General features: G+C 38.9%; 1 protein-coding gene across 3 annotated transcripts in view; it reads right to left on the bottom strand.

Annotated features, from left to right (window-relative positions):
* Positions 1–15,987, bottom strand: part of PLA2R1 (phospholipase A2 receptor 1) — a 45,062-nt gene that overhangs the window by 23,196 nt on the left and 5,879 nt on the right. For all 3 annotated transcript variants that reach the window (XM_075028591.1, XM_075028593.1, XM_075028592.1), the window contains exons 3-11: positions 15,452–15,619; positions 14,180–14,353; positions 12,941–13,054; positions 12,133–12,276; positions 10,933–11,121; positions 9,258–9,415; positions 7,736–7,843; positions 2,552–2,664; positions 317–486 (exon numbers count right to left, since the gene is read on the bottom strand). In XM_075028591.1, coding sequence (XP_074884692.1) covers positions 317–486; positions 2,552–2,664; positions 7,736–7,843; positions 9,258–9,415; positions 10,933–11,121; positions 12,133–12,276; positions 12,941–13,054; positions 14,180–14,353; positions 15,452–15,619 — 1,338 coding nt within the window. The remainder of the gene's footprint in view (positions 1–316; positions 487–2,551; positions 2,665–7,735; positions 7,844–9,257; positions 9,416–10,932; positions 11,122–12,132; positions 12,277–12,940; positions 13,055–14,179; positions 14,354–15,451; positions 15,620–15,987) is intronic.

Genomic DNA, 15,987 nt, shown 5'->3' with positions numbered 1-15,987 from the left:
CGCCCCACCACACCGGAAGGTGGGAAGAGTGACGTCCAGCATCCTGCCACAACCGGGGAGCCCACGATAACAGCACGTGGGTGGAAAGTGGGGAGGGAAGCTCTGGCTTCTCCACAACTGCCAGCTCATCTAACTCAATCCATGGTAGGAAGTTACAGAATTGATAAAAAATGTAAGCTTAACTCTCTGCTCTCTTGGCCAGGCAAGGAGGAAAGGGCCAGGTCTCTTCAGTCACTGCTAAGCCACTGGTGGCAGGGGGAAGAGAGTGCACTGCCCCCCTCCAAGCCGTTTCTTTTTTTATCAGCATGTTACTCACGTGGCTGGTACTTGTTCCAGTTTGTGTATCTCACAGAGTGATTATTTCCTGCTGTACTTAGCCAAAAGTATTCTCCTGTGTTGTTAAGGTCTTGCAATCCTATCCAAAAATAGGTTCTCTCAGATTTTACCATGCTACGGATCATGCTGTTGATAAAAGCTTGTTCAAACCTTAATAAATAATAAAGACAAAAAGTTTATTGAATAAAATAGGTTAATAGGTATTTCAGTGAATAGCTCATGAAATGATTTAAGTTATGCGAGAAGAAAAAAATATGTAAGAGATACTTAATTTTCTTTATTGAATGCTGTGGGGAACTTCAGGTATAAGTCTCTAGCATAAATCATACTATATCTTCCCTACTTTTTTTTCAGCATTTGGGCACACAGAAGAAGCAGTAGATTAAGATCTTACAAGCTCAATGCTTGAACTACAAAATGTAAAGACAGAATATATGAATAATGCACAAATAAAAATAAGAAACTCCTTGTATGAAGGAGAAAAGATAGCGGGGTCCAAAAAAGCTACAGAAGAAAGAAAAGAAAAGGCTCTGCACAGAAGCATCCTATGGGAACCAGACACACAAACCAGCGCTAAGAAACCAGAGTTGAAAGACTCAAAGCACTAGCTGATCTGACTACAGAAGGAATCATTTTTTCCTTCTTTAACTTCATTAAAGTTATGCGAGAGATTTACACCTTTTTGCAAGTAATAATTGTTGCATATAGTAACCCATTGGTCACTTAAATGTAATTTATTAAAATATAATTGGTATAGCATTATACAAAAATGCTTCAGTTTATGAGCACATTTAATCAGCTTCCTATGAAAATACATACAGCAAAATAAATTCCCAGTTTGGTAAAGACTTATATGACTTCTTGGTTTCACACATTGTGAAAAGAATGTCTAATACCATAAGGATGACATTAATGTAAAAAACTGAATGTATCTGTAATACTGAGAGTGACTGAAAACTTTTATTTAATTTTCATTTCCTCTGCATGTTCTCTTTTTATATCAACTCTCCTTCCTCTACAACCTACTTTTTAATGAATCTTTTAGTATCAATACACTGAAAAGTCTTTGCATTTTTCACACCAGAACAACAAACCTCAGCAGTAATTAAAAAAAAAGCTAAACTAGCAACTAGCTTCCTCTGCCACTCCCAATATTGGAACTGGGAACTAACAGCATAAACAGTGATGGCTACACCCAGTAAAAATCAAATAAAAAGAAATAAGCAGAAAAAACCAGAAGACGTGCTTCCAGTGATGTGCAGAGTGCCCTCAGCTCCCTGTTTAAGCTGCAAAAGCTCAGCTGCAAGCATTTGTCCTTTATCCTACCCATAAGGATTACTGTTGTACTGCAGTACAGCACTGTATGCATTGTGCACAACCCTGAAACCACCTGGCAGGCCAAATTCCCATTGATGCAAATTCTTCTGTGGGGTAGCCTGTGTTTTCCTAAAATTTCTAGCTATCATTCATCTGATTGCTGGCAGTTACAGTACCTCCCCTGTCCTAAAGGGAGGGGAGATTTCCTCCTTACAGTTTTTTTTACAATAAATACGCGGAGGTGAAGTATGCATGTAATACATCTATCAGTATGTCTACAAACTTTAACAGGAATCCAACATACAGGGTAAATCACAAAGACAGCAGAGAAAACCCAAGCATCTGGACAACTGCAGAGGAGAAAGCCTTTGCTGAAGCTGAAGCTGGAATACAGGTAAATAGGAACAAAGCAAGGGAAGACAGACCTCAAATGCTTTCAAACATTTAGTCTCTCCCCCTATTTGCTGAGAACTCACGTAAAATGCATACATAAATAGAAACATTTATAAAATGTTAATTGATTTGGATTTACATTTGATGTATTTTGATTATAAAAATTAAATACATTTTCATTTTCAGAATAGTTTCCAAGCACACTAATAAAGTTTCTTAAAGATGTTACATGCCTAGAAAGCATTTTGTTTAGATTCCTGCATGCTCAAATGTGTGCACACTGCTGTAAGTGTTTATTAGCCTAACAATTGCTTTTTACTAAATTTATTTTCAATTAAAAAATAAAGCAAAGCGCACCTTTGATTTTAGCCGGTGTTAGTAATTATGTTTGCCTCCCACGCAAATATTATTTCATAACGGCAATATCTTTTCCCATGCAATACTTTCTAAAGTTAGAATAGCTCTTGTTAGAGGTATCTTCACACTGTCTAATAGGGTTAACTACCTGTTTGTTACTGATACAAGTGCAGATGGGCAGAAATAACCACTGGAAGCATGTTCAAAACTTCGAGGGGTACTGTCGATTTTGTAACAATATCCACCATGTCTTTCCCATCCCTTAAAAGAAATGAACATTATTTTATAGATTATTAATTACTATATAGTTGTTAAAAACTTGATCCCCTTTTGTACTTTCTGTCTGATCATCACGGATGTCCCTATAGCCCTTTTCCTTTCTACCATGGTTCAAGAGTAGTTACCCTCAAGGTCACTGAAAAGGTGGGTCAATTTAACAAAAGTTTCAAGTTTAAATCCTCAAATTGTGCAAAACCTGGCTTCACACACACACACGATAACATCTTTAACGGGTATGACAAAAATGTGGGCAACAGCTAAGGTGCTCTCCCACATACTACTTTTGTTTCAATTTTATACTTTGAATATTGTTTTACTGACTAGGTTTTGGTGAGGTCTGCCAGGCCCCTCAGACAGCCATCTCTTTGGCATGAAGTGTGTAGTAGCACTTGCTGGTTTCCACTTGTGGTAACTCATTGCTGATACCTAATACCTGAAGTGCAAGGTAAACACTGCCATGTCAGATTCAGTTAAGTTGTTATAAAAAGGATTACAGCTGCCCTTTGTCTTCAACTGTAAACAGAAATATTTCTTCCAGAAATTGCTGGCCTTTCATACAGCAATGCACTCTAGTTATTTACCTTTTCTCAGCTCCCTTTCTCATTTTCAAATAGAACTTGCAAATAAAATAAAATAAAATAAACCAAAATAAAATAAAATAAAATTTAAATTAACAATCATCCTACTCTAATAATACAGAATTAAAATGACACATTTTCATGGTTTATCAGATGAGCCAGAACACTGGGTCAGTGGTCAGCCTGCCTTACTTCTTATTATTATTAATCTTTTATTTCTTATTATTCATCTCTGGGCATCCAGAAAGTGCCACCAGGACTGGTGTGAATTCTGCCTGTGAGTTCACACGGCATACCTGCCTGGTCATCCTGCGTGAGTGTTTTAAATAATCAAGAGAATTAAGAGATAACAAACCATCTCTGTCTAAACTTGAAGCCGCACACAGAGAGGAGAATCAGCCCATCTCGCTTTGCCTCTCCCATGAGGGAGGTGCTGCTTGCAGGGGAGCTCACAAAGCAGCACAACAGGGAGCAAGCACAGCACCCAGGCGGGCACCATCAAACACTGCTCGATGGTGACGTTAACAGCAAAAGGAGAAAAAAGGGGAAACGGATAAGCTCTTTTTCTGCTATCCATCCTCGGGTACAATAAAATGCACAAGAAGATGCCGCAGACTTATTCAGGACAGCAATCAAACATTATGCACAACCTTCAGCCCTGCTGAATCTGAGGAGGCAAATTTCAGCTTCTAGTTCGGCATGTATTTGCTGTCAGGGTAGCTGACAGCTCTGCTGCCTTTTACTATCATCCTCCTCCAGTGCCTGGAAGATGGCTGGGCACAGCCCTCTGTATGGCACGAAAGCAGAGAAGCAAAACAAGCTGTAGTATCAATTTCTGTGGTTTCACCTGAAAATGCCACATACGCGTTGCTCAGATGGTGGCTTTGCAAACAAAAATAAACTGGGTTGAGGCTCTTCCCTATCTCCCTACCAACGAGCCGGGACCTCCGCGAGGGAAGAACGCGCTGGCGGGTGCCGAAGGCTCTGCAGCAGCCAGGGACCCAGTGGGCTCTCGGCAGTCCCACGGGGGACACAGCAACGCCACTTTCACTTTGATGTGCGCTTAAACGCAGGGAATGGGGGCTGGAAGAGGGCTAACTATTGACCAAAAAACCCTCTACGGGGATGCGGGTAAGAAATAGCAAATGTCTAGTTTCCTTCAACTGCAGTTCTTGAGTGATAAATGCACTGGTTCGAATGAAGCAAACACGATCATCCTGACCTCTTGGAAATCTTAATCTGGAGCAAATAGCACTGCATAACCTTCCTCTTAAAGCTTTCTTGGTGCCTAAAGACTGAAGTAAAGTAATTTGACGCTAATCTTTACTTTAAGAAAAAATAACAAAATTGTGGAGTAACTGAAGGCCAGCAAGCTTGCATTGGGGGCAAACACAGATTGAGAAATTCCAAACTTAAAAGGCTGCACAATTGGTGAATAAAATGGCAGATGGCATTCTGTACGGATAAATATGAAGTGATGCACATGGGGACCTCCCCTGCACCCCCCAATCATTTCATGTATGAAGTGAGGGACAGCTACCTCACTCTCTCTGTGCGGGAATGAGATTTGGGGGTTATGATAGTTAAGATCCATGAAACATCAGCTTAGTCAAAAAGTCAAATTGAACCTTAAGAATTGTGAGGAGAGAAAGAACAGAGAAGGTTACTCTGTCCTTTTAAATTCACTTTTTGCCCTTTTTTTGAGTTCTGACCTCCAATCTCAGAAAAGAATATTAGAAAAGAAGGGCATCAAAGATGATGAAATGTATGGAGCTGCTTCCACATAAGCAGTAACTGAGGAGGCTGGGACTCTTCAGCCTGGAAAAAGCAGATGCCTTAGGGAGGGTATGACACAGGTCTACAAAATGGTGAGAGCCATGAAGGTGGGCGACTACTTCAGTACAAGACCTTGAGGACAACAAATAAAGCTAAGCTAGCAAGAGGAAGGTTCAACATGGAAAGCAGTTGGCATTTTTTCATTCAAAGGGTAGTAGATTTATCAATGTCCTCACTAAGTAATGTTGTGAATGCGAAGAGTTCACGTGAGTTCAAGGGGAAACCAGACAAGCGCTTGGAGGGGATACCCAATGTGGGCTGTTAGATATACAGCTCTTAAAAGGCTCAGGAAATCCCCTGAATGGTTGGGGGTCAAGGAAAAACCGGGGGAAGCATTATCTGTATTTGCCCTGTCCTGCTCTTCCCCAAACATCACTTGCAGCCACCTGTGGGAGGCAGAACATGAGGCCAGATGGACCCTTATTCTGAGCAGCTGCCCTTCTGCTCTTTACGAGGTTTTGCAGCCTTAATAGCAATTCTCTTCTGAAAAGTACAATTCTCTCCTGTTACAACAGTCATAAAGACAGATGCTCAATTTAGTACTACACTGTTATCTTTTGATGCACTATCTAAAGTGTAGAGGACCAGAGAAAGTCACCAGTACAAATACAGTCAGTTCTGCACACAGAAACCTCCAACTCGATTATCAAGGAGCTGACAGCTCCACAAGCTGTTTCAAAAGCTGGCTGAAAGAAAATGCTTAAAACTGTTATTTCAGTGTTGGGGAAAACTGCCCAGAGAATCTGACCTTTGCAATAAAATACTTATTCTCAGTAATAGCCTGCTGACTAGGAAAAAAGAATAGTTGACCTGCTAAAGGAAGAAAGTGCTTAGCACTTTTTATGTCTTAGGATGACAGAAGTGTAGGAAAAAAAGAGCTCAGGTTTCTGGTAACTTGATATGGACATACTGTAAAAACTGCAATCAGCAGAACCACAGAAAATGTTAAAGGCTAGTTCATATGATGCATAAGTTGTAAAACCAACATGAGATGAAAGCTCAGTAATAACACATAAGACTATAAAGCTTTAGAAAAGCAAACAACTATGCCTGAGGCCAAAGCTCCCTGAGAATCTACTAGCAATCCAACATGAATGACAGTACAAGGTTAACGAAGCAAAAGATCAAATGTGAGAAACGCCAACAGATATTCTGTACATTTAAGGTAAGTCAGCAACAGAAAAATGGGGGGGGGGGGGGGGGGGGCTAAATCTGGATGACATAAAGACTTAGTCCTGGAAAATCAGGCCTGTAACTAGCAACAACATATACATTGAGTGTTAAAAGAAAGTGAGGTGTCAAGACAAAATGTCTGAAATCAAATGTAGCTTTGAGTAAGCTTAGTACTGACTTCTTTTGATTAAATGAATGTAACTTTTTTTCCACATTGGAAAGAATAGGGTCTATCAAAACCAAGGGACTATAACAGGGTTCAGCATATGTCTTTACAGGGTATGAAACATCAACAAGCAGAAATTTATCCTAAGTAGCAAGTTTGCCTGAACAGACCAAACTACCTATTACCAGTGACTCAATCTCTTGAGTCTCGATCCTGTGAGGTACCAGAAGTTGACATGCTGTCAAGCTCCTGACTACAGCTGGAAGTCTTGATGCTCTGCACATTTTTCACACGGTCAGGACTGTGACAAACCTTTCTTACACTAATAACACACAGAATTCTTGAGTGATGAAATACATTGGTCCAGATGAAACAAATGCCGTTACCCTAAACTTTTGGAAATGTTAAGCTGGGACTTCTGCCTCCGTAACGGTATGACCAGAATGCTGGGTCTGACCACTGTACGTCTGGGGAAAGACGGCATCCAACTCCAAAGAGTTCAGCTTCAACCATCTTGTAATTCAACTGAACTCATTGTGTTTCTTGACTTCTCAAGAAAAAGGACAGGAAATTAAAAAAGGAAAACAATGAGCTGAAGAGTAAAGCAAGTTCAAGAAGAGAGATTTTTGTCGCTAGAGAAAGAGGTTCACAAAACTTCCCCAGAGTTTTGAATAAAACACAAAGTCTACAAGTTTGCTCTTTTCACACTGTGAAAAGGACCTGATGGCAAATAAACCCATACTTTAACACGTTACCTTTTACTACCAGAACGCAGAGCCTAAAAGCCTGAAAACCTGTTACAATGTCCTATTTAGATAGCTGTGCTCCTTCCCATTTGTGTGTGAAAGCAAAAGGAATGCTAATGTACGAGTGGAAGAGTTCACTCTCTGTGTCAATGAAACTGATTGTTTTTCACCCTGACATTCCATTTCAATGTATGAAAACCATGTGTGGGATGAGGCATCATATAACAGCCATTATTTGCACAGATGGTGGACAAAAGGGTTTTCACTTTTGATCTAGAAAGAAATAGGAACGTGGGTCACAACCGCTGACAACACAACAAGCCATGAAAGGCATCTTGGGAAAGCTTTTAATCTTACATTAAAATTTAGTTTATATAGTTTTAAGGCAAACAATGAGATTTTTCCTAGCAAAACATGCATGTCTTTATTAACAAGAAAAACTAAAATCATCTATTTACATCCATATGTTCCGTAGCTACATTTAGAGGTTTCCTATATAATTCTATTTTATTAGTAAGTCTCTAAAAACAAACAAAAACCACAAACCCCCTTACCTCTGGACAGCTTGATTCCAGTTCAGGAGAGACATTATTAAATTCCCCTGCTTTTTTGCAAATGTAGAAAGATCTGTCTTCACATTTTTTAACCTTCCAATGTCCTTCCTAACGGAAAAAAAGAAGTATATTCTGTGCATACTTATATTCTCGTGCATTTCTATACACACATTAGATTACAGTCCCCCCTCCTGTTTTAACTTTTCAGTAAAACCAAGTAATTTTTCTCACTCTATTCATTTATTTATCCTTCGATGGACCATTTATTTCTATCAACACTGTCAGCAGGACTTTTCAAATCAATCATACAAAAGGGTTTGTCTCTTTGAATCACTCTTTGGGATGTAATGCATCTTAATTGACTAACAACTATGGCCGTGCCAGAGCACTTACTCTTCAGCATAGACAGGAACTTTCTGCCTATCTATTATAGTTCTTCATAAGATTAATCTTTATATTTGAACAGTCCTTACTCAAAATATTACAAAGTTTGTATGATACAGTTTTCAGACATCTACACACACTGGACATGTACCAAAAACAATGCTTGAAGAATTTTATCTTGAACCTCCTTTTCCTTTGTATTTTACATTTTCATTTGTTTGTTTACACTTGCAAACTGAGTAAAATATGGTTTTGGGTATCTAAAACCCACAATTTCACCAAAGTCCTATTTTTGCTTCCAGTGGGAACCCACTTTTCCAGGTCACTGTAATTGTCTTGGCTTTCCCATGAGTTAATGATTACAACCTGGACCCACTACTAGAGACAACAGAAACTGGTTTTGATACAGTTTTCACACTTACACAGAACATACTTTACAAAAAGAAAATGGATTATAGTGCTACTTACATAAGTCATGTATTACTGAATATAAGTATTGTTAATTGTAAAAGTAAAGTAAATTTATAACCAAATTATGAAAAAATTGACAGTGCCATGAATACCAATAAGACAGGACACAGCGTTATTTGAACATCACTCCCAGTTTTACACCACCTGACTGATTTGGGGTCAATCTTACTGCTGTCAATTTCTATAATTTTCTGTAGATCTAGGCTACTACCTGTTTTTGAAAGATGTTGCGTAAAATTTATAAATATTGACAGCAAGATAAAATAGGCACAGCTGACAGTTTTTCAAAACTGAATTTGAAGCTTTCAAGACCAGAACTGATGCATCATAAAATGATACACACACTTGGATTTTAAATTGTTTTGTTTTTATCAAAATACCTACTCATATTTGTTCTCTTCCATTTGGCTAGCTTTAAGTAGGTAACATTTTTTTACTGAACATAAGTTCAAAATCTATGATTAATTTTCTGTGCATCAGCGCTGCAAAATACATTGGTTTCTAAAGGCTACATTGCATTTATCACAACATGAATATATCAGGAATCAAAAACCAAAGTCATACTACAGGTCATGGTTTAAAAAAGTACACACAGTGAGAAAATAAATTATTATGAGCTAAAATAAAAGTGTCTGCCTAATTCTTTCAAAAAGAAAAGGAAACTTACAGATCCTTGTGCTGAAACACAGAGTTGTCCTGTTCTTTGAAAGGTGTTAGGTTCCTGGCTGTGCCAGTTAGAGAATTTTACTGGGGTGCTATCTGACCACTCAAAAACAATGGGGGTGTTATTACTGTATAACCCAATCCATGTTTCAGTTACATTTTCTGTAAAAGAATAAGTGAGTTCAGATTTTAATGGTGAAGAAATAATGCTTGTTGTTCCTGCAACATCAACACCACCATTAAAAATTATTCATGGGATTTTCATAAGAATTACCTTCTTTCAGGAAAAACAAAATAGCTGTATAAACTTTAGGAAACCTTACTGATGAGATAATGTTCTACTGCCCTTGAAGACTAAATTGTTTCCAAAATAGATCAACATACACAATAATATGCTTTGAAATCCTGAAAAATACAAATCAAGAGCATATGCACTTTTTTGAAGTTCACTGGGAAGAAAGCCTGACATGGAAGAGAAAGATCTCTTCTTATAATCTTCCATGGCACGCTCAGCTTTAGGCTTCTCTGACTGATGTTTATAAGTTCCAGCATCAGCACGGTTGTAGCCACAGTGGCTGGCAAACATAGGAAAGGCAAGGTTTGCGGTTTGATGTAATGTCTTACTGGACCTGTCTTACTTGACCAGCTACTACAGCCAGAAAAAGCAGACAGGCTTTCAGGTATGTAAGCCCTCCTCCTGAGAAGAAGCCTGAAGCAGGTCTGAAATAGAAGCAGCAGACTTTGAAGCTGAATACAAGCTGAGAACAATTACATCTATCCATTACAGCATCTCTGCAAATTATGGTATTTGGTATCTGTGGAGAGAGTTAATAGAGGTGAAGAAGATGATACAGCAGTTAATCTCCTAAGAGAAAGACAGACAGGACAGCAGAGAGGATGGGGGGCAGAAGGGATGATAATGGGAGATGATGTCCAGTAAATCCAGTGTAACACACCATCCTGCAACCACAGCTGATGGGGCAGAGTTGATAAAACACGTCACTGTCCCCCAGCTCTGGGAAGCTTAAACTCATGGCCAAGCTGTGCAGCTCTGCCAGCACACTGGTGTCAGCTGGAGGCACAAAATATTCTCTTTGCTGCTGTTATGACAACAAAAGTCTTGGCATTGCTGCAGCAAAGAGCTTTTGTTCATTAAGATCCCTGTGTAATTATGCTACCTCTTAGGACAACGTGGACTAGTAGAACTCCTTTGATACACCCTGCTGCCATCAAAGGGGACTCTGTCAACATACTAGCAGTAGCAGCAGCAACTTTGCAGCATGGACAAGGTCACCTTGAAAGCAAAAGATGCTCTGAATGGTTGCTTCTAAGCACAATTCTTGCATAAGGATGATGACTCAATATTTTGCAACAGTTTGCAAGGAACCAGCCAAGAACAGGAAAGAACAAAAGCTACTGTATTTACTGTGTCCTCACTGTGTTTACTTTGTTGATTCATTCCTTTGTTTTCAGTATGGTTATTGGAGAAGGTGATGCTATACATTTCTAAGACTCCTAGAAGGAGCATGCACCATGCTTTCTTTTTTTGTAAACATCATTTGGGTATGCCATGTAATATACTGCTTAAGTGGCTAACAATGTTAAAAGGGCTGCACAAAAGAGCAGCACAAAACACTTCAGGAAACACTGCACACTTTAAACTAACTCCCAAAACTCACCACTTTCAAGCAAGTTAAGGAGCAGCTCTGCATCTGCCATGGAGGATATACTAATGAGCCCGCTGTTGTCACTTTGGCATGAGATAAAAGCATCGTTCCAGCTCTTCTCCTCTTTATGAAGTCTGTAGCAGTTGCGATTATGTGGGTACCAGCCAGCATCACAACGAGTGGCATAATACTTCCACGTATCTTTTAATTAAGCATACAAAGTTTGTGTATATTAGATAGAATTGCCAAGGTTATGCTATGTTTATAACACATTCAGAGCTATTTTTTTATCTTTAAATGCTGAAAACAGCGTCGTCCAAGATGACTTAAGGAGGCCAAAACACATGCTCTATGGAATGTCACCTACCAAGCAAACTGAAATTTCTCCCACTTTATTTTATGATTCAACCATTTGGGCTGCTGGACTAGTGCAAACACACTAATGGATCTGGTTTTCAGTTTAAAACACATTGTAACTCCCTTATTACGTCTGAACCTGATTCAAAGCCAGCTAAAGCTTTTTCAGATGTATTACCTACAAAAAGTTTGGGTAAATCCTTTCTCATTATCTGAAACAAGCAGGGAAACTTTCTTTCAAGTTATCAGGAAGAAGCTGAACCTATGTAAGTTGTTCTTATCAAACCAAAAATTAAAGTTCTAAACTCAATTCTGAGTTTAACTTTCCCACAGAATGGGAGTCCAAGGCATTCTATGTATTATATAACCTATACTCATTATAAAAACACTTTAAAAAAATATATGTACAGGTCTTTTTTGTATATGAAAAGTACAGCATGCCATAAAAGTAACTTCAAATTTTGAACTGCATTTATACAACTTTCTTCTCTGTGGGCCACTAGTTAATTCCATTCAAAGGTGAAAACCTATTTTTAAACTCAAAAGTGTGGCTCTATTGTACTATAAAGAGAATGAGCATTTTGTAAGCCTCTGATCATGTAAGGAACCAATTAAATGCTATGCATATTAAAATTATTTGTTAGTTTTAAGACTCTCAACATGTTTTCAAGGTTTGCATTTAAACAGAAATAAGTGTTATTACATCAGTTAAAGTAATCTGTATTCAACTTGAACTAGCAAATCCATACATTTAGTCCAGCTAAGACTCTGTTCTGCTGACTTTATATACAAGTGACTTCCTCTTGTTCTCCTTCCACACCCACAAATAGGATATAGTAGCATTGAGAGACTTACCCAATGTTTCATGCTCTGTCTCATTTAAATATTTTTTGCATACAAAAGGCAATCCAGATTCACATAAATAACTTTGCCAGCCATACTTCAGTTTTGAATTAATCACTGCACAACGATTCTCTCTAAAACGGTTATCAGAGACACCTGCAAACACATTTTTGAGAAGCATAAAATTACAAAAAATCAGTTCGTTCTTGTAAAATAGTGCTGTAGGGCTCTCTGCATCTTATTGAATGAAGGTACAAACATCCCTGCACACCCAGACTTCTAGTACTATTACACCAATACTATGGACAGCTGAACGTTGACCATGATTTATACATGTGTGGCAATCCTTCCTTGGCTGCTGCTATCAGATGGGAGGCTGAAATAAGCTCTAGTGTCTATCCGCCTCAAAAGGCGGACCTCAAAAAGTAGCAAACCAAGTCACAAAGCTCACGCTAATGTGCTAATGTTAATTATAGCATGTTAATGTAAACAAATTGAAACTCCTTTCCTCCATGAAACCAGCTAGAGCATAGCTTTCAAATGTGCAACTAGAATCTTAAAAACAACTTTAAAAGTAAATGACGAAAGGGCTAGATCATTAATGCTCTGAACAGATCCATCTCAATTGATGCCAAGTCCCTAGAAGGGGCTTTTAGTTCATGAATATGAATAAATATTTCTACAAAAAAAGAGAGGTACACTTGTTCACTTGATTCACTTTTCAAACGCAGCTGTAGGAACACCAGTCTTGTATCAAGCTGCAGTTACAGAGAGCATATAATTACACTGCTATAACATATCCAAGAGGAACATCAAGTACTTGCTCTCCAGTTCACAAAGACTAGTGGTGCTCCATCTGACCACTGCCAGCCAGCATCTTCCTCCAGGCGATTCAGGCCCATCCACAGCATCATGTCCCTGGCATTTAACTGCCCTGAAACAGAAAAAATAAACAAAGTAATACTTCACGCTTCCCCCATGTGTTAAAATATCTACAGGTATAGGTCCGCTGTCCTGACTTGGTACAACAGGAATAAAACAAAACTTCCAATCAGTCTCCAGAAAGTTCAGGCTGTTTTTTCTGTCCTTAGAAAAAGCCTATTACTTTGTTGATCAACACGGAGATGAAAAGGAATAAATTCAGAAGTCTGTACCCTTCAAAAGCTATTCATCCTGCAAACCCTTCCTGTAGAAGTCATTGCTGACCTTAGAAATTAAATCTAGAACAAGCAGCTACATAAACACTAGCCTGTTTCAGCTTTCCGTAAACAAAAAAACGTTCAGTCCCTTTACAGCCTGCAGGCATATCAAAAAGCTAATGAAATAATTCTAAAAACTTCCTGTTAGCTTATATCCTGGAACTGAAAATCAGCAATAATGGGTGGCAATGGGCAAGAAACCCAAGGCAGCCTTTCATGTCACAGCTCTACCATCCATTCCTCCTCTCAGTCCCCTCAATGCACACTAAAATAGCCACAAAAGCCATGCTGTCAGAAGGCTCTGCAAAATTTGTCTGAGATGCTTGCTGCATGGGGGAAAGCAAAAGGCTTATCAGAGAAGGAATACCATCCATTTATGAAAACAGAGTTGGCATTTTTCCCATACAGGACATTTACTTCAAGTCTGGAGAAACGTTCTCGTCATTCACATTTGGTGAATTCAAGCTTGCAAAGAAAACTTAACAGGAGAAAGGGACACCAGGGCACATTGCAGAGAAGGCAAATATTTGTATAATTCTCCAAAGAAAACAAACACACTCCATAACCACAGCTGCAAGAATGAATGGGAGTCTCTGCGGGGAGGGAGAATTAAGACAATTACGCCTTCACATAACACATACCATCACCTCTGTACTTGGGTTATTAAGGTGGTAACTTACCCTCACCCTTGCTTTTTCAAACAGCTCTACTGAAGCGTGTTATCTGACGAAGCCTCGCAAGCAGCAATGGGAGAGGAATCACACAGAGTATCAAGCTCTAAAGTCTACCCCTTTTTCACGGCTAAAGAAGAAATCGCAGTACAGGTTTCCTACAAGGTCCCCAGAGAAATGTCTACTCACTGCTCAAGTTACTTATGTAGTTCTGCTCTTCAGGGTCGGTGACACTCAGCAGGTCTCCTCCTTGCAGCTGACAGGCAGCCCGTGCCTCACGCCAGGTCAGCACAGACGCAAGGTTGAACTGGTAGCAAAGGTGCGTGTCGGGGTTCTTCTTCCAAAAAAAGTCACAGCCGCTCTCTGCTCAGAAACAGACTCATCACCAACAGCCCAAGACTACAAACTAATCAGAAATATAACACCTGTAACAATTCAATTAATTAATGACAGTAGCATCCCAATGGAAGCACGATTATGAACTCCTTTCATGTTCCTTTGTTAAAGAACATATGGAAATATGACAGTAACGGAATAAAATGCTGCTCTGTATTTCATACAGTTCATAAAATACTCAGGAGCTGGTCTGCAGCTGGTGGTGATTTTCACAGCTCTCACAAAGCCAACAGTTTTAATGTATACCAGCTGATCGTGTGTTCCTAAAGCTGAATGTTGAAATATTCAAACTATGAACACCTCACCCAACTTGTGGAGGAGCAGTCACTGGATCTCCTTCTATCTTGTACTCAAGAGAATAAACTTACTATAATTACAAGGTATAAGCAAGGCTGAAAATACCATCTATTACAATGGTTGCCCAGAAATCCCCATTACAAAGACACACTTACAGCTGGTTTTAAGATGCTTTGGAACAGAGATTTGAAATGCAGCTTGAGCAGGGAGGGCTTTTCCAAACCACTTCTGCTGACAGAAGAAGCTATTTCGCTTATTTACACAAGAAGCTGCAATATTCATGAAGATTATACACCCAAAATCCTCCTGATTGCAAGTATTTTTAAAGCTATTGCTTCTGAGTGTTTTAGGCCCAAGATGTGTCCAAGTAGTGCACAGAAAAAAAGGAACGTGCGAGATGTAATGCAGTCAAAAGCAGAATGTGACTTTGCAAGAGCAACCCTTACTTTACATGCTTCAGGGAAGCTCCCTCTCTATCACTGGGACAAAGGAGAGAGAAGTTTAGCTGCAGGGTACGGTGAATGGGCTGGGCAGAATAACATCCTTTCGCTCACCCCTTATAGTTTTGCTTTTGGGATGAGTACTTGGGTCTCCAAAGGCCAAACATGATAAATTATAATAAAATTTGCTAAAGTCTTCTTTTGCATTTTTTAAAGAGACATTCCCCTCTAACAGAAGGGAAGTAATCCAAAATGGAGTGCGTCCTAGAATTACTAATAAAGAACAAGGATACTCTTGGGGGGAGAGAGAAGACAAGCAACATCTTACCAGCATTTGGGCAAAACCCCCATTTTTCATCTTGTTCATAGTGAGTTGTTGTGGCACACCAGTCAAATTCCTTTCCATCTCTGGTACACTCATAATACCACTTGTTGTTATATTTAAATGGAAAAATGCATGGGAAACCAAAAGAATTTCCCAGCAAGGTGTATGTTTCTGGAATAAACAAAATGCAGAGATTAAAAGAATGCAGACCACATAAATTTTTTCACCCCCATATTTCATTATTCCAATTTTTAGCAGCAATGATAAAAATAAAATGTCTAAAGTTATTTTCCAATTTTAATTTTTAATTGATAATACTGCATTACAAGTATGAGCAGCATAACTTCAGCGAACAGAATTTGGAAATATTAGTTTATGAAATTTGTCACCAGGAAATAAGGCACATCCTCGTAACTTCCTACAATTGAAAAAAAACCAAACCAAAACCTGAACAATTAACATATAAAATCTGCACTTACATTTCAGAACAACTACATAAAACATTAGTTAGCAGAATCAGCACATGCTTGGATGCAAAC

Source organism: Buteo buteo, chromosome 5 (genome assembly GCF_964188355.1).
Source record: "Buteo buteo chromosome 5, bButBut1.hap1.1, whole genome shotgun sequence".
In the NCBI taxonomy this organism is placed as follows: domain Eukaryota; kingdom Metazoa; phylum Chordata; class Aves; order Accipitriformes; family Accipitridae; genus Buteo; species Buteo buteo.
The sequence above is the reverse complement of the archived record's forward strand: the minus strand, read 5'-3'. Positions and strand labels throughout refer to the sequence as shown.